Source organism: Borostomias antarcticus, assembly GCF_949987555.1.
Source record: "Borostomias antarcticus genome assembly, chromosome: 15".
NCBI classification, from domain to species: domain Eukaryota; kingdom Metazoa; phylum Chordata; class Actinopteri; order Stomiiformes; family Stomiidae; genus Borostomias; species Borostomias antarcticus.
The window spans coordinates 6,935,120-6,961,964 of NC_140248.1; the positions used below are offsets into that span (position 1 = coordinate 6,935,120).

Sequence of the window (26,845 nt, forward strand, 5' to 3'; positions counted from 1 at the left end):
GGAGGAAATTGTCTGCGGAGTGTTTGATCTGATTGATGTGTTAGGCATTAGCCCAGTGCTACTAAGGTAGGCTTATCTATCATTACGCTGGCACTAGCCATCTTCTTTTCATTTGACTTTTGGTTGACTAATGTTTTTATCATATGTAGCAGCGGTTTCCTCAACTTGCTGGTGACTGTGGGCAAGCGTTGAAGAAACCGGGTTTTAAAAGCAGAAAGAGATGTAGCAGAGCATCACTGAGCTTCACAGAGATGTAGCAGAGCATCACTGAGCTTCACAGAGATGTAGCAGAGCATCAGGGTCCTCTGAGGAGAAGACAGGCACCAGAGAGGGGGGTCAGCCCAACCCTAACCCCAGCTTGGAGGGAGAGTGGTTCTGCAGAATGAATACACGCTTCTGTAGCCAATCAGAGCTTAGTATTAAACCAAGCCCAGATAGACAGTATCAATGTAATCTCTATGGTCAAACTGTAGGATTCTGCTGCCAGTGTTGAGAGACGGATCAACACAGAGGAATGTGTTCATCTGGACGGACAGACTGGGCTGTGGTCTAAACATGACCGTGACATCATCACCCCGCTCCTGATAGGACAGAGTCAGGTGACCTCATCTGAGAAGACACGCCCTACTAATTATCATATTTACAGTATGACAGCAGGAAGCACTGCAGAAACACAGAGAGAAAACATACTTGATAAACCAGGAAAATAAATTTATTTTTTTATATATTTGAAAGAAAGAAATGGCATATTTGCTTGTGTCACTTGTGTTTGCAAACTACAAATCCTCACATCAAATTGAAATATAATTTCTATCAAATTATGTCAGCCATGAAGGCCTCATTAATGATCTATCAGACATCATCAGAGACAAAACTGTTTTAATAGTCATCTATTGACATCATCAGAGACACAGCTGTTTTATTAGTTGACATCATCATCAGCTGTTTTGGGTAAATTTGTCTTTGTGCTGCGCTGCATATGAATCTGATTGTTGAGTTAGTTGACTGTCTCCATTTCCTCCCCTAGACTCTGCTGCTCTTCTGTGAGGACACACACACACACACACACACACACACACACACACACACACACACACAGAACAACAAGGTAAATAACAACAGTGTACACAACACTGAACTCATGTTGATGGTGATTTTACATTTAGGACAAATTAGGACTAGCAGGTCATACAGTTCACTATGCTGTTTACTATACTGAATATGTCACTGTGTGTGTGTGTGTGTGTGTGTGTGTGTACGTACGTGTGATGTTATTGGAGGAGGGAGATCCGACATCAGAAGCTGCGTGGAGAAACAACCAGAGCAGTTAAACTGAGGAACAACCAGACCAGTTAAACTGAGGAACAACCAGACCAGTTAAACTGAGGAACAACCAGACCAGTTAAACTGAGGAACAACCAGACCAGTTAAACTGAGGAACAACCAGACCAGTTAAACTGAGGAACAACCAGACCAGTTGTTAGTCTGGGGCGGCTGTAGCTCAGTTGGTAGAGTGGGTCGTTCAATGATCGAAGGGTCAGCGGTTCGAATCCCAGCTCCGACTGTCCACATGTCGAAGTGTCTTTGAGCAAGACACCTAACCCCAAATTGCTCCCAATGAGCAGGTTGGCACCTTGCATGGCAGCTACCGCCATTGGTGTGTGAATGTGTGGGTGAATGAGAGGTCATTGTAAAGCGCTTTGAGTGCCGCTAAGGTGGAAAAGCGCTATATAAGTGCCGTCCATTTACCATTTAACTGAGCTGACGAGGAACAACTGACTGAGATGGATACAGTCACCATGGATACCAAAACACACACGACACATGTTGAACAACAGGAAGGACAGTACAGCCTCACAGGATAGTGTGGTGAGATGGACATGTAGGAGAATAACATGTGAACACAGATATACTGTATGTGAACATGTATATGTGTAGTGTATGTATGAGTCATATTTTCATCACAATACTCACTGTTAGCTGGAGTGAAGCCTGAAACACAGATGACTCAGCATGATTAAAGTGATACATATGATTAGTAAAACATTGATCATCTCCACTACTGAGTGCACATAGTAATCCACTATCAATACTGGAAATGCACAGTGGTGCTCAGAGCATAAGGGTCAGATATCCAGAGCTGCTTCTCCTCTCTCACCTTCCTGAGCAGTCGTTCTTCTCCAAATGACCACTCCAGAGATGATGCAGATGCCCAGGAGAAGAACCACCACCCCTCCAATGATGAGGCCAGAGGAACCTGTAACAACCAACACAGAACATTCAGACTGTAGCTGGGAGTCTCCCATGCTGGTGATGTTACAGTTTCATCATCAACTCTCACACTCTTCTCTGGTCACTTCAGTAGGAGACCAGATGGTCACTCTGGGAAAAGACACCGCAGACTAAAACACTTCCACACAGAACAATGCTGTCACTTGTAGCAGATCCCTGTCATGTCAGGTAGAACCCTTTTGGGAGGGTTCTGTCATGGCGCCAAATGGTTCTATAGTATGTGGAACGTCTTGAGTGTATGTGTGTGGGAATGTGGTCTCCTCTGAAAGATGAGCAGGATAGAACACTGATAAACAAGGACCAGAGGATATGTAAGAATAATAATAGTAATAATAATAATAAAATAATAATCATAACAACAACAATAATAATAATAAATATAGCTGCAAGCAGCAATGTGGGGGCCAAGCAGGACATGCGACCAGCGCATCAAAGACAACAAGCGAAACACGTCATAGGAGTCTATTCAAATCGCTACCGCAGTTTTGAAAATCGGGCGTACGGTTCAGAATATACGCACTTCCAACTTTGACAGGTTGGTGGCGCTAGAGACTTTGAGGTGTCGACATAGACTTGGTGACAGGGGTCTCGGGACCGTCCACAATGAGTGTGCCTAATGTGGTTATGATAAATCAAAACCTTACTGAGATTTGACCACACTTCCTGTTTGGCGGCTTGGATGCCAAATTCGATTGGCTGTAGCGAGCGAACACCTTCGACAATCGAAAATCCCTCTAGGATTTTGTGGACATTGGTCTAAAGAATGTGTACAGCCAGTTTCATGTAGATTGGTGAAAATCCTTAGGAGAAGATACATTTTAAGTGTTTTACACAAAATACAAAATGGCGGGAAATCCAATTGGTGGAAAATGACATCATAGGATGCGATGAACTCGGCATGAGCGAGGGATTCCAACGGTACCTCATTTTTCAAAATCGGTTACACAGGTCAAAAGTTGTGTGCATTAACGCACTTCCAACTTTGACATGGTGGTGGCGCTAGAGGGTTTGAGCTGTCGCAATGCCACTTGCTGCCAGAGGTCATGGGACTGTCCCCGATGAGTGTGCCAAATGTGGCTTTAATACATTAACAATTTGCTGAGATATGACCACACTTCCTGTTTGGCGGCTTGGACGCCAAATTCGATTGGCTGTAGCGGGCGAACGCTTTCGAGAATCGAAAATCCCTGGATAACTTTTGTGGACATCGGTCTAGAGAATGTGCCTACCGAGTTTCGTGCAGATTGGTCGAAATTCCTAGGAGGAGATACATTTGAAGTGTTTTTCAAAAAATTCAAGATGGCGGAAAATCTATATAACCGGAAGTTATGAGTCCTTGAGGCAAATTTGTTCATCATGAGGAGAGACATATGTGTGCAAAGTGTCATGTCTGTAGGTCAAACGGGGCCTGAGATATGCCTGTTCAAAGTTCGCAACTTCAGTCGGCTGCTATAGCGCCCCCTATTGGCTAATCGATCTGGGTCGTGCTCCATGGACTCAGCACATCATCCTCTACCATCATGCAAATTTTGGTAAAAAGTTACCACTCCGTTCTATAGGCTGCCATTGACTTCAATGGCAGAAGAAGAATAATAATAATACCATCAATTACAATAGGGTCTTCGCCCCTACGGGGCTTGGCCCCTAATAATAATAATAATAAAATAATAATCATAACAACAACAATAATAATAATCTTAATAATAATATTATGAATGTATACTATAATCTGTGTTTAAAGAGGTCTTCCTATTGTGATTCTCTCTCTCATTCTATGGTCATTCTCTCTTTCCTGGGTCTTTCCTCCTGTCAGTCTTACCTGGGTCAGGCCAGTTGGTCTTCACCACAGAGCGCTCCAGCTTGGTGACAAAGTCCTCCTGGATCCCTGAGACCTGAACCACACACTCCCACCTCCCGCTGTCCACGTCCTCAGGCTTCACTGTCAGGCGAACACTGGTCTGGAAGGTTCCGTCCTGGTTGGGGAGAACCTCTCTATAGTCCACGTCCTCGTACACCTCCTCTCCATCTCTCCTCCAGAACACCATGACTCCTCTGGGGTAGAAGCCTGTAGCATGGCAGGTCACTGGAGAGGAGGGGCTCTTCTGGAGGAGAGACACATAGGGAGGGACTGGAGAGAGAGAGAGAGAGAGAAAGAGAGAGAGAGATGGAGAGAGAGAGAGAGATGGAGAGAGAGAGAGACAGAGATGGGGAGAGAGAGAGAGAGAGAGAGATGGAGAGAGAGAGAGAGATGGAGAAAGAGACAGATGGAGAGAGACAGATGGGGAGAGATGGAGAGAATTTTAGAATTTTAAAAACCCTTTATTAATAATTCTCACTAAAAACAGACAATAACCACAACCACAAACGTCAATACCAACTAAAATCCGTACACACTCAAAAATTAAACACTAACGCTCCATCCCGCACATAGCATAAGGCCCCCCAACCCCCCATACACTCATAAACGTCACCAGGTCATTGGTCATCTGATAGAAATCAAACTCCACTCTCAGGCGCGCGGTCATCAACCCCTTGCACATCGCCACCGGATCAACTGACCCCCCACCCACAATGCAATTCCTCCTCGTCTTCCAGATGGACAGCTTCGCCACGCCAAAAACCATATTCAGCAGTACATGAACCCCCTTCCTCTGCACAGAGTACCGCGGACCCGAAATAAAACCCTCAAATGAAAAAGTCACTCCCAGCCCCTGACACCAACCCCGAAGAAGGTCAAAAAGCCCCCCAAGCCTAACACAGGTAACAAATAGATGCTCCACCCGCTCCCCCTGCCCACAGAACGGAAAGCCCTCCCCCGTACCAGGATCCATGTGCGCCAGATATCTGTTAGTAGCCCCATGCAAAACCCTCCACTGGAGATCCCCCGTTCTCTTATCAGTGGGTGGCTTGTACAGGGACCACCAGCAGCCTTTCGGGGAAAAGTCCCGACCAAAAAAATCTGCCCACCTCGAGTCCCTCATCGTGGCCAAAGCCCTCAAGTGTGCGACTTTCACACAGGCGAGGTAGACAGCCTTCTTGCTGACCGCTTGAAATCTTCCCAGCTCAGGGGTCCGGAACATCAAAAACATCCCTCTCTCCTCCTCCCACTCCCCAACCGCAGGAGAGACTGAGAGTGAAGGGAAGGCCCAGTCATGTCCATCCTGCCACTGTGCCAGACAAAGACCACTCCGCACATACGCTGCAAACTCCTCAGGCAGGGACGAGATGACCTCCGCCACCACTTTCCCCAGCAGGCGTACCGACCGAACCGCCGTGGTCTCCCCCAGCTGATCAACAGGCGTCCTCAAAAGATGTCCCAGTTTGATACAGCCTGCCTCCCCCAGCCGGGAACGCAGACTAGGGGAAGCGAGAGTCCCCGCTATAACGAGGTCAGACCCAAAAAGGGTCTCCTCAAACAGCCAGGGTCCCGCTCGCTGCTCCAGGTCACGCCGCTCAGTGAAAGTTCTCCAGGCCACCAACACCCACCGGTAAAAAGGGCTCAGTCCCGCCAAATTGACCAGGTCAGGCTGGAATAGGAACAGCTGTTTGTCAAGCCCCAGACGCCCCGCCCTCCTCAGGAGCAGCCCCACGGTGTCATGCCAGCGGGACCCCGCCCCATACAGGAGCCTCTGGACCGTCTGAAGCCGGAAGGCTTTAATCCTGCATGGAATGTCAATCAGCCCCTGACCTCCTTCATGGAGCGGCATGGAGAGTGCCTCCGCCTTCAGCCAGTGCCTTCCGGACCAGAAAAAGTCAACAATAGTCTTCTGTACCTCCTCCATCTGCCCCGGTGGAGGCAGCAACACCATGACCTTATGCCACAGAGCAGAGGCAACCAGATTATTGGTGTGAGCCCTGGTAAGGACAGCCCAGTTAAACCCAACCTGAGCCTCGACAAAAGCGGCTCCAGCACAATCGAATAAAGCTGCCACGAAATTGGACAGCCTTGCCGTATGCCTTTCCATATCAGTATGGGGCAACTCAGCCCCCCCCCAACCTTTACCATACACCAAGCATCCTTGTACAGTAACCCCACATATGATTAAAAAAAACATCCCCAAAACCAAAAGCCTTGAGTGTAGAAAACAAATATGCATGGTCTACTCTGTCAAATGCTTTCTCTTGATCTAGAGATAACATACCAACATTCGCATCATACAGTTTACATACATGCAACAAGTCCCGTACAAGAAAAAGGTTGTCCATAATCGTCCTCCCTGGGATACAATAGGACTGATCCTTATGGACCAGCAGCTCAAGATGGTTCTTAAGTCTATTCGCCAGCACCTTTGAAAACAGCTTATAGTCCGTACATAGAAGCGCCACAGGCCTCCAGTTTTGTAAAAGAGCCAAGTCCCCCTTCTTTGGCAGCAGGGAAAGGGCTGCACGCCGACACGAGACCGGCAACAACCCACTCCCCACACACTCCACCAACACCTCCAGCAGGTCCTCACCAATACAGCCCCAGAAGACCTTATAAAAATCGGCGGGGAGGCCATCAACGCCAGGTGCCTTGCCAGACGCCATCTGATTCACCACTGCCGTAAACTCCACAAGAGAAATGGCGAGTCCAGGGCTAGGCGATCCACATCCCCCAACCGCGGGAGGTCTTGGAGTAAGTCTTCCGCACACCCAGAGTCACAGCCCTCCTCCCCATAGAGGCCAGAGTCACAGCCCTCCTCCCCATAGAGGCCAGAGTCACAGCCCTCCTCCCCATAGAGGCCAGATTCACAGCCCTCCTCCCCATAGAGGCCAGAGTCACAGCCCTCCTCCCCATAGAGGCCAGAGTCACAGCCCTCCTCCCCATAGAGGCCAGAGTCACAGCCCTCCTCCCCATAGAGGCCAGTGTAAAACGTCACAGCATGTCTCCTCATTTGGGCCGAATCAGTCGTTGTCCTCCCATCCACCAGACGAAGACACGCCATCTGCTTTTTCTGGGAGGGAAAAAGCCATCTGCTTTTTCTGGGAGGCCTTCCTCTCTAAATTAAAGAAATATGCACTAGGTGCATCCATATCCTTAATACCAATAAACCTACTGTAGCCCTCACCATGGCACCCTTCACCCTTTCCTGCAAAATGGAGCGAGCTCCCTCTTTTTCTCAATCAATCTCCTCTCCTGCTGAGGCTCTCTATGACTCATGAGGTCTCTCTGAATAGCAGTAATCTCCTACTCTAGCCGATAGACTGCTGCTTTCACTCTGATTGTGGAATGAGCAGTATATTGCTGATAAAACACCTTTATTTGTGCTTTCCCCACCTCTCACCATTGGCTCAAAGACACAAAGTCAACCTTACTCGTCCTCCATTCATCCCAAAAATCCTGAAACTTCTCACGAAACACCCTGTCCTGTAAAAGTTTGATATTGAAATGCCAGTACGAATTTGCTTTCACACTGGGAGCAAGGCATATATCCGCAACAGCTAAATGGTGATCCGTAAAACCCATAGGATAAATAAAACTCCTCAACAACTTATTCCTAAAAAAACAGGATATGTATATTCTATCTAACCTAACTGCAGACATTCGACCATCCACAACCCTAACCCAGGTATACTGCCTCGCCAAAGGATGTTTCATCCTCCAAGTGTCCGTTACATCCAGCTGTACAAGTATATTAGATAGAAACCTGGATGACTGCAGATGAGGCTCCTCAGTTGTTCTATCTAAGCTGAAATCCACTGTACAATTCCAGTCCCCCCTATCATGAGAGTCCCTCTGATCAGCTTGTGTTAGTGCATCCTTTAACCTTCTAAACATGGCCAGCCTCTCTGAACCCACATTAGGTACGTACACATTAACAAAACAAAATATCGTTTCCCCTATTTCAGCCCTCACCATTTGCACCCGACCTGGTACTATCTCTATACTAGAAATTACATTGGCATTGCCAGTGACACTAAACACTATAGCAGTCCCTGCACTAACATTAGTCCCATGGCTGAGGAAAAGGTCCCCCCCCCCGCCCCCCCCACCACATCTCCCAATCTAGCTCGTTTGACTTATCAGTGTGTGTTTCCTGCAAGAATAAGATATCTAATTTCTTCTGCTGAAATATTTCAGAGATTAAAGCCCTTTTTTACCTATCCCTGCCTCCATTGATATTAAGTGACCCAACTCTCAAAGCCTGCATAAGGAAGTTAGAGAGGAGTGAGAGCAAAAAGAACAGAAGAAACAGATTGAAATAGGAAAACACCCTGTGAGACACAAACATCACTTCTGAGTTTTACGCCTTCTGCCTGGAACCTTCTTAAGAAGGTTAGGTCGTCTTAAACTAGTCACAAGCTTCTTCAGCCTAAAACGCTTCCTCTCATCTAACAACTGCAACCCTACAATCTTGCTCAACACCGTAACAGATTTAATAAACTTCTCAGTGTCTGGAAAATAATCCTCTACTTTGACCTGCTTTCCAAACGTTTCATCAAGAAAATCATTCACTTCCTGAATTGTATACAAAGTATTCGAGCCTGTCAGTGACACACTATCTGAATCAGAGTCCATCTCGTCGTCAACAGTCTGACTCTCTGGGATCGGCTGCTCAGCTGCCTCCTGGCCTACAGTCTCTCTCTGGCCCGGCTCAGCGACAGCAGCAGCAGCCCCGCCCACCAAACCAGGGCTACTGTCAGTAGGTTCAACTACACTCTCAACTACAGTCCCCATATCCCCCCGCTGGGCATCTCCCTCAGCCCGCTCTCCCGTTCCATCCTCCCCTCCTTCCACAGACTGACTAGCCTCCTCCTCTCTCTAGTCTGCTCCCTCCCTCCTACCACAGACTGACTAGCCTCCTCCTCTCTCTAGTCTGCTCCCTCCCTCCTACCACAGACTGACTAGCCTCCTCCTCTCTCTAGTCTGCTCCCTCCCTCCTACCACAGACTGACTAGCCTCCTCCTCTCTCTAGTCTGCTCCCTCCCTCCTACCACAGACTGACTAGCCTCCTCCTCTCTCTAGTCTGCTCCCTCCCTCCTTCCACAGACTGACTAGCCTCCTCCTCTCTCTAGTCTGCTCCCTCCCTCCTACCACAGACTGACTAGTCTCCTCCTCTCTCTAGTCTGCTCCCTCCCTCCTACCACAGACTGACTAGTCTCCTCCTCTCTCTAGTCTGCTCCCTCCCTCCTACCACAGACTGACTAGCCTCCTCCTCTCTCTAGTCTGCTCCCTCCCTCCTACCACAGACTGACTAGCCTCCTCCTCTCTCTAGTCTGCTCCCTCTCTGGTTGAACGCTCCTCTGTGCACCAGCCGGACCAGAGCTCCCCGCCGCATCAGTGGGTCTGTGAGGGCCGTCCCTCACGACATGACCCTCCCCACCGCACCCAAAACACTACATGACCCTCCCTACCACACCCAAAACACTACATGACCCTCCCTACCACACCCAAAACACTACATGACCCTCCCTACCACACCCAAAACACTACATGACCCTCCATACCACACCCAAAACACTACATGACCCTCCCCACCGCACCCAAAACACTACATGACCCTCCCTACCACACCCAAAACACTACATGACCCTCCCCACCACACCCAAAACACTACATGACCCTCCCCACCACACCCAAAACACTACATGACCCTCCCTACCACACCCAAAACACTACATGACCCTCCCTACCACACCCAAAACACTACATGACCCTCCCTACCACACCCAAAACACTACATGACCCTCCCCACCACACCCAAAACACTACATGACCCTCCCTACCGCACCCAAAACACTACATGACCCTCCCCACCGCACCCAAAACACTACATGACCCTCCCTACCACACCCAAAACACTACATGACCCTCCCTACCACACCCAAAACACTACATGACCCTCCCTACCGCACCCAAAACACTACATGACCCTCCCTACCACACCCAAAACACTACATGACCCTCCCTACCGCACCCAAAACACTACATGACCCTCCCCACCACACCCAAAACACTTTGATGTTTCGGAAAAAAACAAAAACCACATAATCAAAGTCATCTACCCTCACCTTGAAAACTAGGTTCAGCTCCTCATTTCTATTATTGAGAATCATGCTCACTTGTCGCCTATAAGAAACAACGTGTTGCAAGAACGGCGTTTTAATACCCGACGGGAGCATTCTTATCGGGGAGACTATTTTTCCATGTCTCGATAGTTCTCTCACCGATAACTCATCGCAAATAAAGGGTGGAACATTGGATATAGTTACCCTCTTGGCGGGTGTAGACAGGGGCAGAATTGACACCAAAGTATCATTGATCACGACTCCACTCGCAATCAGTCCGTGTGTTTTGTCAACCTCATCAACAAAAATCACACAAGCACCGTTCATCCGAGCCGCGGATTTAATACTATCGTATCCAACAACCTTCCCCACTTCCAGACAACACTCCTCCACCGAACAGGGGAAAGGAGTAGAAATCCTAACCCCATTTTGCCGACTGAGTTTGGCAAACTCCATGCCACACAACCAGACCAGCACACGCTGGCCGGTAATCGACACTCACTGCAAACCCTGTATTAACTATTTCCTTACAGAAACCAAGACTAAACCATAGACCATGTACCAAAAAGAAAAGAACAAGCTGGAAAAGGAAAGGAAAAAAAGCTCCAAACACACCGACCAGCTCTCAGAGAGAGAGAGACAGATGGAGAGATGGAAAGAGAGAGAGAAAGAGAGAGATGGAGAGACAGATGGAGAGAGACAGAGGGAGAGAGATAGAGAGACAGAGAGAGATGGAGAGAGAGAGAGACAGAGGGAGAGAGATGGAGAGAGAGATGGAGAGCGACAAATGGAGAGACAGAGAGAGAGATGGAGAGAGAGAGAGAGAGAGAGATGGAGAGAGAGAGAGATTGAGAGAGAAATGGGGAGAGATGGAGAGAGATGGAGAGAGAGAGAGATGGAGAGAGAGAGATGGAGAGAGAGAGAAATGGAGAGATGGAGAGAGAGAGAGAAAGAGAGAGATGGAGAGAGAGAGATGGAGAGAGAGATGGAGAGAGACAGATGGAGAGACAGAGAGAGAGATGAAGAGAGAGAGAGAGAGAGATGGAGAGACTGATGGGGAGAGATGGAGAGAGAGAGAGATGGAGAGAGAGAGAAATGGAGAGATGGAGAGAGAGAGAGAGAAAGAGAGATGGAGAGAGAGATGGAGAGAGACAGATGGAGAGACAGAGAGAGAGAGATGGAGAGAGTGAGAGAGATGGAGAGAGAGAGAGAGAGAGGGAGAGAGAGAGAGATGGAGAGAGAGAGAGAGATGGAGAGAGAGAGAAATGGAGAGAGATGGAGAGAGGGATATGGAGAGACAGATGGAGAGATGGAGAGAGAGAGAAAGAGAGATTGAGAGAGAGAGAGAGATGGAGAGACAGATGGAGAGAGACAGATGAGAGAGAGAGAGATGGAGAGACAGATGGAGAGAGATTTAGAGATGAGAGAGAGAAACAGAGAGAGAAAAAGAGATGAGAGAGAGAGATGGAGAAAGAGATGGAGAGAGAGAGAGATGGAGAGACAGAGGGGGAGAAAGAGAGAAGAGAGAGAGAAGGAAAGAGAGAGGTGGAAAGAGATAAGAGAGAGAGGGAAAGAGATGGAGAGAGAGAGGGTGAGAGAGAGGGAAAGAGAGTTGGAGAGAGATGAGAGGGAGATATTGAGAGAGAGACAGACAGAGACAGGGAGAGGGAGAGAGAAACAGAGAGCGAGAGAGATGGATAGAGAGTGAGAGAGGGGGAGAGAGAGATGGAGAGAGGGAGAGAGAAGGAGAGATAAAGGGAGAGACAGAGATATGGAGAGAGGGAGAGAGAAAGGGAGGGAGAGAAAGAGGGAGAGAGAAAAAATATATACAAAATTAAAAATCATCTCTATGGAGAGAGGGAGAGAGAAAGGGAGGGAGAGAGGGAGAGACAGATGAAGAGAGACAGATGGGGAGAGATGGAGAGAGAGATGGAGAGCGAGAGAGAGAGATGGAGAGAGAGAGAAATGGAGAGAAATGGAGAGACAGATGGAGAGATGGAGAGAGAGAGATATGGAGAGAGACAGATGGAGAGAGAGAGAAAGAGAGAGATGGAGAGAGAGAGATGGAGAGAGATGGAGAGAGAGAGATGGAGAGAGTGAGAGAGATGGAGAGAAAGAGAGAGATGGAGAGAAAGAGAGAGATGGAGAAAAAGAGAGAGATGGAGAGATGGAGATGAAGACAGAGAGATGGAGAGAGAGAGAGAGAGAGAGAGATGAAGAGAGAGAGATGGGGAGAGATGGAGAGAGAGATGGAGAGAGAGAGAGAGAGATGGAGAGAGGGAGAGATGGAGAGAGACAGATGGAGAGATGGAGAGAGAGATATTGAGAGAGACAGATGGAGAGATGGAGAGAGAGAAAGAGAGAGATGGAGAGAGAGAGATGGAGAGACAGATGGAGAGAGACAGATGGAGAGATGGAGAGAGAGAGAGATGGAGAGAGACAGATGGAGACAGAGAGAGAGAGATGGAGAGAGAAATAGACAGATGGGGAGAGATGGAGAGAGAGAGAGAGATGGAGAGAGAGAGATGGAGAGAGAGACAGATGAAGAGAGACAGATGGGGAGAGATGGAGAGAGAGATGAAGAGAGAGAGAGAGAGATGGAGAGAGAGAGAAATGGAGAGAGAGAGAGATATGGAGAGAGACAGATGGAGAGAGAAAGAGAGAGGTGGAGAGAGAGAGATGGAGAGAGAGATGGAGAGAGAGAGATGAAGAGAGATTTAGAGATGAGAGAGAGACAGAGAGAGAGAAAGAGAGAGATGGAGAAAGAGATGGAGAGAGAGAGATAGATGGAGAGACAGAGGGGGAGAAAGAGAGAAGAGAGAGAAGGAACGAGAGAGAGGTGGAGAGAGATAAGAGAGAGAGGGAAAGAGATGGAGAGAGAGAGGGTGAGAGAGGGAAAGAGAGTTGGAGAGAGATGAGAGGGAGATATTGAGAGAGAGACAGACAGAGACAGGGAGAGGGAGAGAGAAACAGAGAGCGAGGGAGATGGATAGAGAGTGAGAGAGGGGGAGAGAGGGAGAGAGAAGGAGAGAGAAAGGGAGAGATATGGAGAGAGGGAGAGAGAAAGGGAGGGAGAGAGGGAGAGAAAGAGGGAGAGAGAGAAAAAATATATACAAAATCAAAAATCATCTCTTCCATGCTCCTCCTCCTCCCCCCTGCCACCCCAGACCTCCCAGCTGCTCCTCCTCCTCCTCCTCCTCCCTGCCACCCCAGACCTCCCAGCTGCTCCTCCACCCCTCCCTGCCACCCCAGACCTCCCAGCTGCTCCTCCTCCTCCTCCTCCCCCCTGCCACCCCAGACCTCCCAGCTGCTCCTCCTCCTCCCTGCCACCCCAGACCTCCCAGCTGCTCCTCCTCCTCCCCCCTGCCACCCCAGACCTCCCAGCTCCTCCTCCTCCTCCTCCTCCCTGCCACCCCAGACCTCCCAGCTGCTCCTCCTCCTCCTCCCTGCCACCCCAGACCTCCCAGCTCCTCCTCCCTCAGGTCCTCACACACACATTCTCACTACACGGGTCCCGGGTCCGGGTTCAGAGCCCAATAATTAGTTTGTCATGTTATCAGTGTGTCATATTATCAGTGTGTCATGTTATTAGTTTGTCATGTTATCTGTGTCATGTTATTAGTGTGTCATGTTATCAGTGTGTCATATTATCAGTGTCATGTTATTAGTTTTGTCATGTCATCAGTGTGTCATGTTATCAGTGTGTCTTGTTATCAGTGTGTCATGTTATCAGTGTGTCTTGGTATCAGTGTGTCATGTCATCAGTGTGTCATGTTATCAGTGTGTCAAGTTGTCAGTGTTTCATGTTATCAGTGTGTCATGTTATCAGTGTGTCATGTTATCAGTGTGTCTTGTTATCAGTGTGTCATGTTATCAGCCTGTCATGTTATTAGTCTGAGGTCATGTGATTCTCTACCTGTCCTCTTCAGAGTGCTCTTCCTGTACTCCACATACTTCTTCAGCCACTCAATGCACTCCTGGGTGAGGTAGTGTTTCCAGTACTCAAGCAGAGTTGTGTCCTGGTCCAACCTCAGTTTGGTGATGAAGGCCTGGGGTGATGGAGCGATGTATCTCAGGTTCTTCAGGTCTAAGATGAGGAAGTCTTCTCCATCATAACCAAGCTGATGATACCCCTCTTTTTCTCCAGTCTCCTCATCCCACTCACAACCAGTCATCGTCTGGAATATGTGCACACCTGAGAGAGAGAGAGAGAGAGAGAGAGAGAGAGAGGTGGAATCTCTTCATAGAAATGCATATACAGTACACACACACACACACACACACACACACACACACACACACACACACACACACATTCTCTCTCTCTACTGTGTGATGTCACACCTACACCACACACACAGACTGACAGACAACTTGAGACAAGACCGGCAGCGTTACCATGGAGACCCAGAGAGAGGGTGTATCTACCCCGGCTGATGTTGCCATGGTGACATGTACAGGGCTGGAGGTAGCCACGGTGTTCAGTAGAGTGGTGTTACTATGACGCGTGTGTGTTGAGTGAGACCATGTGTGTTAGGTAGCTGTGTTAGTGAATAAAACACTGTAGATGGATTTATATAGCGTCTTAACGGACGCTCAAAGCTCTGTTAGAGGGAAGGGGGTGGAGCTCACCTCATCCACAACCAATGGGAAGCCCCCACCTGGGTGACACTCTGCTGCCAGTAGGCGCTTCAACGCTCAACACATCAGCTACAGGTGATGATGTCACAGAGTAGACTAGAGGTGAGGGAGGAGCCTCTGTTCAGTCAGTTACAACAGCAGAGACACCGTGTGGAGCTACACTCTCACCTGCACTGGCTCACTGTGTGTGTGTGTGTGTGTGTGTGTGTGTGTGTGTGTGAGTGTGTGTGTGTGTGTGTGTGTGTGTGTGTGTGTGTGTGCATGCATGCATGTGTGTGTTTCAGGTCTGTCAACATCAGAGGCCGTCACCCAGACAACCCTCTAGACTGGATCACAGCTCTCTAACTACTGTGTCAGTGGGATCTGTGTGTGTGTGTGTGTGTGTGTGTGTGTGTGTGTGTGTGTGTGTGTGTGTGTGTGTGTGTGTGTGTGTGTGTATGTATGTGTGTGTGTGTGGGTGAGTGTGTGTAGGTGTATGTATGTGTGTGTGTGTGTGTGTGTGTGTGTGTGTGTGTGTGGATGGATGGTCATGTGTGTTAGTTATGGGAACTTTATCTCAGTTGGAGTCAGGTGAGGTCCTGGTTGAGGTGCTGGTGAGTTAGGAAGTACAACAGAGACGTGTTCTACACACACACACACACGCACACGCGCACACACACACACACACACACACACACACACACACACACACACACACACACAAACACACACACAAACACACACACACACACACACACACACGCATACACACACACACACACACACACACACTCGCACCCTGAGTGTGACACTAACATTCTCCACATTTAAGCAGCAGCAGGTTGTATCTCCTGCTCTGTGTAACGTTGTGATGCTGAAGTTAGCAGATGAAGGCTCTGATGAGGAGCTGGGTGGAGCTTCAGGACGTCTCTGATGTTCTTGGTTCTGAGGCACAAGTGATGCTCTTTCTAACCCCACCGTGAAATCAACCTTGTAAAAGGTGAACATGACTGCAGATAAAAGTCCCAACCTGATCTGAAAAGGCTGGTGCTTACCTCCACTCTGGTTGAAACGCTGCTTCAAAACTTCAAGGTTGTACTTGAATCGCTGCTGTTCACGCAAACATATACCAGTGTTCCTCTCCCAGTACTGAGGGTCGTCTTCAGCTGCCTTGTTCATCCAGTCCTGTTTGGGAACGGCTCTCTGGTTGTTGCTGTCGTAGTAGAACATCTGAATATCATCCACCATCCCCACATCCACAAACTCTGGGAAGTTGGGAACTTCAGAGGAGGCGGTGAGGAAGTACTTGAGGGAGTGTGTCACTGGAGGAAGACAAGGGGAACACATGCAGATGCTGAGATCATTGTTGGCTAAACCCTACATGATGTCCAGGCAGGTCTGTTGAATGCAGTTTGTGTGTTTAAAATCTACTTGTTTCAGAAAGATATATTGGCATTATTTGATGAGAAATAGCGCCACCCAGTGGAGCACTGATGCTATTTCTGGCTTGACTATCAATGCCGTCACTGTTAGCAAAGGACAGGCATTATTGGTGTGCTGCAAGCACACAATTACAATTTACTCCAATTTACTTAATACAAATCCTAGTTTGTGGTGTAATGAATAAATCACTTTACTTTAAATTCAACTTTTATGCAACAAAATGAAAATAGCAGCTCAGCCCACAACTACACATATTCATGTATGTTGAGTTAAGATACCATTTTAAAAACGTCAACCCATTTATTCTCATACAAACAACCAACCTGCAGAACAGCATGAAGACAGAGAGAGAAAACCTTCAAACATCATCTTGAGCTGTAAACTGAGATGTGATTAAAGAGAGTAGCTATAGTACACAGTGTGTTGAGGGAGGCACTGAGCACGTCCCAGTCTGCCTCCCCAACACCTGACCAACCCTCCACCTCTGACCAGTCCTCCACCTCTGGCCAGCCCTCCACCTCTGACCAGACCTCCACCTCTGACCAGACCTCCACCTCTGACCAACCCTCCACCTCTGACCAGTCCTCCACCTCTGACCAGACCTCCACCTCTGACCAGACCTCCACCTCTGACCAGACCTCCACCTCTGACCAACCCTCCACCTCTGACCAACCCTCCACCTCTGACCAGACCTCCACCTCTGACCAGACCTCCACCTCTGACCAGACCTCCACCTGACTAGACCTCCACCTCTGACCAACCCTCCACCTCTGACCAGACCTCCACCTCTGACCAGACCTCCACCTGACTAGACCTCCACCTCTGACCAGACCTCCACCTGACTAGACCTCCACCTCTGACCAGACCTCCACCTGACTAGACCTCCACCTCTGACCAGACCTCCACCTCTGACCAGACCTCCACCTCCACTTCTCTCTCTTTCTCTCTCTCCCTCTCTCTCTATCTCTTTCTCTATCTCTCTCCCTCTCTCTATCTCTCTCTGTCTCTCTCCCTCTCTCTTTCTCCCTTTCTATCTATCTCTCTCCCTCTCTCTCTCTCCCTCTCTCTGTCCCTCTCTCTGTCTTTCGTTGTCTTTCTGTCTGTCTCTCTCTCTCCCTCTCTCTCTGTCTCCCTTTCCCTCTCTCACTCTATCTCCCTTTCTCTCTCTCCCTCTCTCTCTCCCTCTTTCTCTCTCCCTCTCTCCCCCTCCCTCTCTCCCTCCCTCCATCTATCTCTCTCTATCTATCTCTCTATATGTTTCTTTCTTTCTCTCTCTCTCCCTCTCTCCCTCTCCCTCTCTGTCTCTCTCTATATCTATCTCTCTCTCCATTTCTATCTCTCTCTCTCCCGCCTCTCTCTCTCTTCCTCTCTCTCTCTCTCCCTCTATCTCTCCCTCTCTCACTCTCTCTCCCTCTATCTATATCTCTCTCTCTCTCCCTCTCTCTACCTCTCTCTCTCTCTCTCTCTCTCTCTCTCTCAACACCCTCTCCTCCTCCCACGGTCCTCTCTTTGGATCTGGGACTGGACTCTGTTGACAGACGCACGCACGTTCAAACAACACCTGTCCAGCCATTATCACCTGCCCTCACTGGTAAACCACAGTCCTGACATAACACCCTCCACATAGCTAACTAGACTACACATCCCACCTCCAGGACTACAAGCGCTCCATCCACTCTCCCACACTTCCCCTCCCCTCTCCCTGTGAACAGATCCTCCCTCGGGATCAAGGAGTCCTGCTCTGAGACTCTCTTTGGACCCCCGGGTCAGACCCGTTACACAGGACCCACTAAACAACTAACAGTGAGCACAGCCCACATGTAGGCTGCTATCAGACAGGGCTCCACAATATGAACATGCTAAACACTTCAGGAACCCCTTTGAGACAGTAGAGATTTGATCATGGTTGGTACGTCCTGGGACATCACTCAAAACTAGGCTAATCAAAGCAACAGAGGTTAGCTTTCAAAACTGAACGTCCAAACAGTTCAACTGGAGGAGGAATTCTACATCTCTAAAAGACAACTGATATAAAGTAGCCTATGGTCATTCAAATCAAGTAGGCTTAATAGACCTGTAAAAATAAGATATGTTTAAATGCCAGTCATTTCCACTATCCACATTCACCTCTAGTCTGCTACTATTCAGCCAAAGATATGAAATAACATTACATTCAAGTTCTCCAACTCACTCACCTTCTGGACACAGACAAGGAGTTTGGTCTACATACATGAGCTCATGATATGGGACTAGACAGACCTTTATTCAATCACATGAACTCTTATATTTAGTCAATTTATCGACAAAAGAGTAATATTAATATCATCACTTTTGTGTGAAATCAAAGACCAAATCAATAGTCAGATATAGCATTCATAGCGTATTTAAAGTCAGAGTCAGTGTATGAGTCTATGTTCTTAAACAACAAAGGGCTGGCGTGCTCGACTCATAGAAAATAATAATAATAATAATAGATACTTAAGAGTCTATAGGTGCAGGATCTTGCCTGTGGCAAACCTTGAAATATGATGAATGGGATGTGTTTTCTATGTGTGTGGATCCCATTCATCATATGAGTCTATGCTCCCCATCAGCTCTCTCTGTCACAGTGAGATCAGGTGTCTGAACACAGCAGCGTCTCAAACAGCTTCACTCTGCTGCTGAGTTACTGTTTCACTATGAAACCAAACACACTGGACATGTGCTTCAGGGGTGGATGAGGACTTGGATGTCCAGAGGTCACGCAGAGAAGCCATGATTAGCTAGCGGACAGACATTTCTCTCTTTTGCTCTTATATTCAATAATCATACATTTGAGACAGGGGACACTACAGTATATAGAATCAAATTTGTGTAACTTAGAATAGATAAACATTGCTGCCTAAACACAGCGGTGTCAGCCCATCAAGAAATGATAACTAGAATTGTCTGTCTGTGTGTCAACAAGAGATTATCAGGTCAACATCAATAACTACCAAGACTAATTAGTTCTAGTTATAACCCTGTACTTTTTATGAGTATTGTATTGAACCTTTAATGAAGTACTGAGGCTTGGCTGAAGAGTCTCCACCCCTGCTTGCAGTGACAGTACAGACAGAGGAGAGAGAGTTTGTCTCTGGGGTCTGGTAAGAGGAAAGGTTGACTTCTCCACAGAGAGAGACACAGTATTCTCATCTCTATGGGTCCTCCTTGGCAGGCAGGCATGCTCATGTGATTTGTTGAGCAGGGAACGGGGGGGGGAGGAGGGGTGCTCATGTGATTTGTTGAGCGGGGAAGGGGGGGGGGTGCTTGTGTGATTAGTTGAGCGGGGAAGGGGGGCATTTACGGTCATGTACAGCAGGCCGGGCCAGTTAGCGGCGGGAATATCCCCTCTGAATATTTCACTCACAGCAACCAGGCCGGCCCACACCGGCCCACTGGATGAGGACCGGCCCATCGGGATTCGTCCCGAGCGTCCCGATGGCCAGTCCGCCATTGACTGCAATTATATAGCGCTTTTAAATACGCACGCGCACACACACATACTGTACACACACACACGCGCACACACACACACACACGCACACACACACACACATACAGACAAACGCACACAAGCACATCCACATGCACACAAACACACACACACACACACACACACACACACACGCGCACACACACACGCGCGCACACACACACACACACACACATACAGACAAACGCACACAAGCACATCCACATGCACACAAACACACACACACACACACACACACACACACACACACACACACACCACACACACATAAAGGATCAATAAAAGTAAGAGTTCACTGAGTCAGCCTGTCTATGTTGTGATGGACACAACACTTCTTTAGTCAAATGGGATAATGTTGTGTTTAGTAGCACCATGCCTTCATAACACTGCTACACAGCTGCCTGAGACTCCTGGGATCCAATCATAACTGGCTCTCATCATTTGTAACGCCCTCTAGTGGTCATTGTGGGCTGACAATAAATATTGGAAGTTTTGTGCATATTTGTGCATAATATTACACAAATAGAGGGTTATTTCAAAGTCCATGGAATTTGAAAGTACATTATAGTAGCTGCAACAGCTGGACTAAAGGTTCCAAATGGTACAGTAAACATATTAAAAACATTAAACACATGAAGATATACTGTACGTAAAAGCGTTTCTCTAAGTGAAATAACAAATAACAAAGACAAATGATGAATTCTAAAATGCCGTCATCTGTAATTTTACTCAAGAGGTTCTACTGACCAGCATGCGCTGCATGGATTCCCAGAAGAAGACAGATGATCAACTTCATAGTGAAGTTGGTGGAAGGAAGAACACATCTGAACTGGACAGACAAGTCTCTCTGCGTCTGGATTCTCTAGCGTCTCAACGTTAATGAGGAAAGAGATCAGAAGGTTCAGAGACTAGATTCTACTGCACACTGCTTTAAGCCAATGGGATTTTGATACTACTGCACACTGCTTTAAGCCAATGGGATTTTGATACTACTGCGCGCTGCTTTAAGCCAATGGGATTTTGAACTGCAGAGCGCCAGTGAAATCTAAGCAGCAGAGGTTGCCTATCCAAACTGACAGTAGCTCAGAGTAAGCACAGTTAAACTGACAGAAAATTAGAATATTGTGGAAAGTTCATTATTTTCCGTAATTTAATTCAAAAAAGTGAAACTTTCATATATTATAGATTCATTTCACATGAAGTGAAATATTTCAAGGCTGATTGCCTCCATGCCACGCTCCACGTTGATGCAGTAATTTGTGCAAAAGGAGCCCCCACCAAGTATTGAGTGTATAAATGAACATACTGAACATGCTGTACAGTCATAAAGATTAAAACAAAAAAGGCTTGAAATATTTCACTTTGTGTAATGGATCTAGAATATATGAAAGTTTCATTTTTTGAATTAGATTATGCAAAATAATGAACTTTTTCACAATATTCTCATTTTTTGGGATGCACCTGTAGTTAGGACCTGGTCAACTAAAAGAAAGACTGGTTCTGACTAAATTAGCACATAATAACCCAATATGACCAACTGGATGTGTCTGAACCCGTTGTGTTCCAGTGAGATCAGGAGTCTAAGCAGCGTCCCAAACAGCTTCACTCTGCTGAGCTGAGAGCTTTTACTATCATTACCATGAAAGAACAGCAGACTGTGTGTTTCAGGGATAAATGACTCTCATTATTAACTGGTATCTGTTGTCTTCAAATTCATCACCAATAACATTTAGTTGAGGACTCAGACCTACTGTGATCAATGAGAGAAGAATGTTGTGCCCCATTCAAGTATTCTGAGACTGTGTGTGTGTGTGTGTGTGTGTGTGTGTGTGTGTGTGTGTGTGTGTGTGTGTGTGTGTGTGTGTGTGTGTGTGTGTGTGTGTGACTTGAATATAGATGATCACACTATGTGTAGTTACTAGACATCATGTGACTTCCTCTTCATTGATTCAAAGCTGGTCAGATCAGACTGAGGTTGGTGAGGTTGATCCTCAGAGGACGGGAGGAGGAGATTTCCATGTGTTATAAAGTCACTGTCAGCATGAACACCTGCAGTAGAGCAGCAGTCTGCCCTGAACTCCTCAAACACACGCTGCTCAGTCTGCTGTGTTGGAGGTGTAACAGAGGTGGCTCGATGACCGCATCCCTGCAATGAATAATCCTCTGGGACTTGAGTTATGGCTTTAGTTCTCCTGCCAAAGCCAGAGCCTGAACTACTGTCTAGAAGCTATGAGAGTGAAGGGAGTTAGTTCTTTGGTGAGGGGGTCTGGGGTTCAAACCTGCCTCTGTGTGGTATGAATGGAGGATCACTTTCTCTCCCTGGGGTGCTGACTCATGAGTTTAGCTGGAGTTCAACCCACAATACAAACAGCAGCAAGTCAGAGTGCTGGAGTGTTGGTCAGTGTGCTCTGGGAACAGAGGGGAGTCTGACCACTAGTGGTCGTGTGATGAACTAAGACATAGTGGGGCTCGTCCACTCTGTCCAGCCCTGGAGTGGACACACATGTCCTTCAATGACAGAACTCCTGGGTGGTGAGAAGGGATGAGCATGACAGAGGATTAAAGACATGAAGGATGATTTAGGAGATCTAATTGTTGGCTTGTTTGGGATGAAAGAGAAATAAAAAGTAGTAGTGTTGGACGTTACAGATCATTAAAAAGATGAACAATGATACGTTCAAAACGCAGTGGGAAAGTTTGGGAAGAAACATGACCAGTAGTGTCAAATGATATGAAGCTTCAACTAAACGCTGCTGATTGTTGTGTTGAAGAAACAGAACCATGCTGACTCTGGCTTTGGATGACATTGATATGGCGTCAAACTAGAAAACACACCAGGAATACCACATGATGCTGCAGAGGATTGGAAAATACATGCACAAGCACTCACACACACACACACACACACACACGCACGCACACACACACACGCATGCACACACGCATGCACACACACACACACACACTCTCTCTCTCTCTCTCACACACACGCACACATACACTCTCTCTCTCACACAGACACACACACACACACGCATGCACACACACACACACACACGCACACACACACTCTCTCTCTCTCTCACATACACACACACACACACACACACTCTCTCTCTCTCTCTCTCTCTCTCTCTCTCTCACACACACACACACACACACACACAAGGGTGGAGATGGCTATGTTGAGGTGAGCATCACATCCTGGTCCTCCTCCATTTTGAGTTCCTCTACCACTCCTGAGATGGCCGTCAACACTCTGTCACATCATGGAGTTGTCATGACGTTCCTCACAGCTGAGAGGAACACAGAACATTGAAACATGTCTGTTACTCTTCATGAGTCACTCTGTCATGATGGGACTTCATCTCTGGTCAACTGAAGCCCCTGGTTCACATGTAAACCAGAAGATGATTCTGCATGGACTAAAGGGCCAACCAACCATAGCATCTATGCTCACCAGTATTCACACCTCTTCTATACAGATTTAGGGGCCGTGTTCTGGAACTCTCAAACTCTCAGAGAGCATTGTGGGATGTGAGTCCAGCAGGGACATCCAGATTGTTCAGTTATTAAACCTGTGAACTCAGCTCAACGTTCATGACTGGATGGTCCCTTGATCAAAATCAGCACAATAAGAAACACAACCTCAGATTCTGCCAACCAGACGAGGGTTGAGCTGGGTCACAGTGCCACCTACAGGCAGCAGTCTGTCATCCCCCCTGACGCTGTTTCTGAGAAATCACGTGGTTCAGTCACTTGGCTGGCTGGCCTGTCTGTTCACCAGCACCTCTGTGGCTCCTGTCAACAAAGGAGTGGTAGTGACACCTGAACCAGGAAGTAAGATCAGCAGGGTTGATATCTGTCTGTCTCTCAGGTCATGGGATGGGAAATGGGAAATGGGAAATGACTGGACTTATATAGCACTTTTATCCAAAGCGCTTTACAATGAAGGCCTCTCATTCACCCATTCACACACACACATTCACACACCAATGGCAGCAGCTGCCATTCAAGGTGCTAGCCTGTTCATTGGGAGCAATTTGGGGTTCAGTGTCTTGCCCAAGGACACTTTGACATTTGGACAGGAGGAGCCGGGATTCGAACCGCCGACCCTGCGATCATTGGACGACCCGCTCTACCACTGAGCCACAGCCGCCTCCTTGGCTGGTTCACACCACCTTGTTTTACTGCATTAAGACAGGGAGGGGATTCTTCCACGTCCCCCATTCAGGAATGATGGGATGAGAAAGCAGATTCATCATCATCACTAGTAGGACCGCCCCCTGAAAGTCCACCTGTCCAATCATCAGTCAGAGACCCTTAAGTCCACTGAGATATGAAGCCCCACCCATAGAGAGACTACTGGACCACTGATGATTACATAGAGAGAGACTACTGGACCACTGATGATTACATAGAGAGAGACTACTGGACCACTGATGATTACATAGAGAGAGACTACTGGACCACTGTAGCTGATTACTGTACCACTGTAGCTACAGAAGGCAACACTGCGCTTATTACAAAATGAGATTATGGGTTACCAGGGTTACCATACAGTATCATCTGAGCATCCACCTGTACCAATGCACCATGGCCTTCCATCAGAGTATGATGATGATGATGATGATGATGAGGGATACTGAGTCTGGTATAACGATGCCATCTACTGGCTATAACTAGGAATACATTCAACAGGTCACCTGCACTTTGCATCCCATCATATTTCTGCTATCATCACACAAGATCTAATGATGTGCAGCCCTGCTTATATCCTCACACTCAACCAGCAGAAATATGAACCTGAACATCACAATGAAACAAATGTTCCTCTGTCTGAGTTCATGTCCTGGGTGTGTCTGGTGAGAGATCAGACATTAGCAGCATAGGCCTGTCCCAAACCTCTCAGCTTCTGAACAGTGTTGCCAAGTCTCACGCATTGGCCGTGAGACACGCATTTCAACTAGTTCACACTCTCACACGCCACACTTCACATTTCTCACGCAGATTAATGAATCCACAAAATAACAATAGTTTCACGGGACTTGTAGTTTGAAATTCCTTTCAGACTTTCCTTTCTTTTAGTTTCTGCTCGTGTTGGTTGCTGCATGCCTGTATTGGTTGTTGTGTTGGTGCAGCAGGAGTGTGAAGTCTACCGTGCGCGAGTCGACCGCTGATGGAAGAATATCTGTCCACGTGACCTGCAGCCCTCACCTGAGGCAGGCGGGTAAAACTGTAAGTGTCATGTATCCTGATCACCTCATTCATTTGAAAAATGATTGGCAGGGTTGCCAAGTCAGAAATAATAAATCTCTGTTATAACCATACGCGCAGTTTGACTTTTTGATCAGGGGGGGCAGTCAGTCCCAGCCCCCCCCCCATCAAATAGGGATTATAGTGGTATAAATACGTGCCCTGCACGGACATTGGAATGCGCATATTCTGTTACAGCTGCATGATTGACCCACAACATTTAAAAACATAGTGCTTATTATTTCCAATATCCAAGTTTCGTTCAACTGCGACTCCGCTGCGCGTCCATTAGCACAAAAATTTGGAATTCGTTTCAATATAGCCTAGGCCTACTTCAAACAATATTTTCCAATAAATTCTTCCAAAAACTAAAACGGAATGTCTATGCTACGCCTTTCATGCTTCAATGTCGGGATGTGTCATTATAAACAGCGTAGAATCCAGCAATTGCCTCTTCACATGTAGCCTATCTGCATTTATATCAAAGAATAATCACCAAAAGAATAATAGTGCGTACATAATCGATTTGACAACTGGACAATGGATACGTTGCACAGATGTGCAGTATCCAACAGTTCGTTCATGGCTAGCAATGGTAGGCCTACAGTTATGGGATTAGCTCATGTTTGGGTTGCTGTCAAAGCTGCCACTCTTATGTTGCTATAGCCGAAATTATCAGAACAATATGAACATTCAGTTGAAAGTTTTCCATCCACCCATAACTGGATGAGGAATCAGCACAATCAATTCTCACGCAAGCAGGAGCCGTTCAGTGCATTTCTCTGATCCGGCCGCAACCCAGTCTCTAGAAGACATGTTTTGGACGCGTTGCAGACAGTTTGCGCATCTGGCCACCAGGGGGGGCAGTGCCCCCCCTTGCCCCAGCCAATCTGCGCGCCTGGTTATAACCCCTCCCCCCCCGTGCTCTATAGCCTAGGTGTCGCATCATCCGTCCCGAATCGGCCTATTAATCTAAAACAGCCCCAGATTTGATCAAAAAGATCACATTCACAACGATCACAACTTATTTGAGCTGACAGTTACAGTACTTACTAACTATTTAACTTTCACATTTAAAGTGAAAATAAATACCGTAGGCCTAACATAAACATGCCCACCAGAAATACTTTAATTCAGTACTGACCAGCATACGCTCCAGAAATTCCCAGAAGAAGCGTGATGATCAACTTCATGTTCAATTTGGCCGTTGGATATATCTTAAAACAAAACCTACATCGACTAGGCTACTTGATTACTGTAGTTCGCAGATACATGTTCTCAGCTCTCAGGACCGCTGGTCTCAAATGAGCAGCCTTGTTCCTCGTGTCAACAAATAAATGTTCTCTGCGGGGCTGAGCCAATGGGAATTAAGATAAGTGAAGATCGTCAGTAGTATCTAGGTTGGACAGAGCTACACAGGTTGGCTTAGGAAACTGAAAGTAACATTCAGATGAAGCCATCATTTCCATCGAGCCATGATTCAGTTTAAAAGTTACAGGACTTGTCTACAAAGTTCATATAAGGGGAGTGAATAGTACAACATAACCTTGGCTGTCCGACATTTCAGTTTTTATTTTTTCCCCCCTTTGTTTGATATCTCGGTCTTGAAATAAACGCGTCCCGGCGCTAACCTCGACCTCAGTGCTGTACTCCACCCTGCATTCCCCCTGACTCCACCTCAGTGCTGTACTCCACCCTGCATCCTCCCTGACTCCACCTCAGTGCTGAACT

The 26,845-nt window shown here is 47.4% G+C and overlaps 2 protein-coding genes across 2 annotated transcripts in view; both read right to left on the bottom strand.

Moving 5' to 3' along the window:
- Nucleotides 1-26,845, bottom strand: part of stoml3b (stomatin (EPB72)-like 3b) — a 66,195-nt gene that overhangs the window by 4,586 nt on the left and 34,764 nt on the right. The gene's annotated exons all lie outside the window — the stretch shown is intronic.
- On the bottom strand, nucleotides 697-26,418 carry LOC311318578 (major histocompatibility complex class I-related gene protein-like). The gene is made up of 8 exons (XM_084449939.1): nucleotides 26,259-26,418; nucleotides 15,957-16,223; nucleotides 14,198-14,476; nucleotides 4,112-4,420; nucleotides 2,159-2,257; nucleotides 1,975-1,992; nucleotides 1,264-1,302; nucleotides 697-1,041 (listed from the first exon to the last, which is right to left on the bottom strand). The coding sequence occupies exons 1-8, from the start codon at nucleotides 26,305-26,307 to the stop codon at nucleotides 998-1,000; spliced, it is 1,104 nt and encodes a 367-aa protein (XP_084306065.1). The 5' UTR covers nucleotides 26,308-26,418; the 3' UTR covers nucleotides 697-997.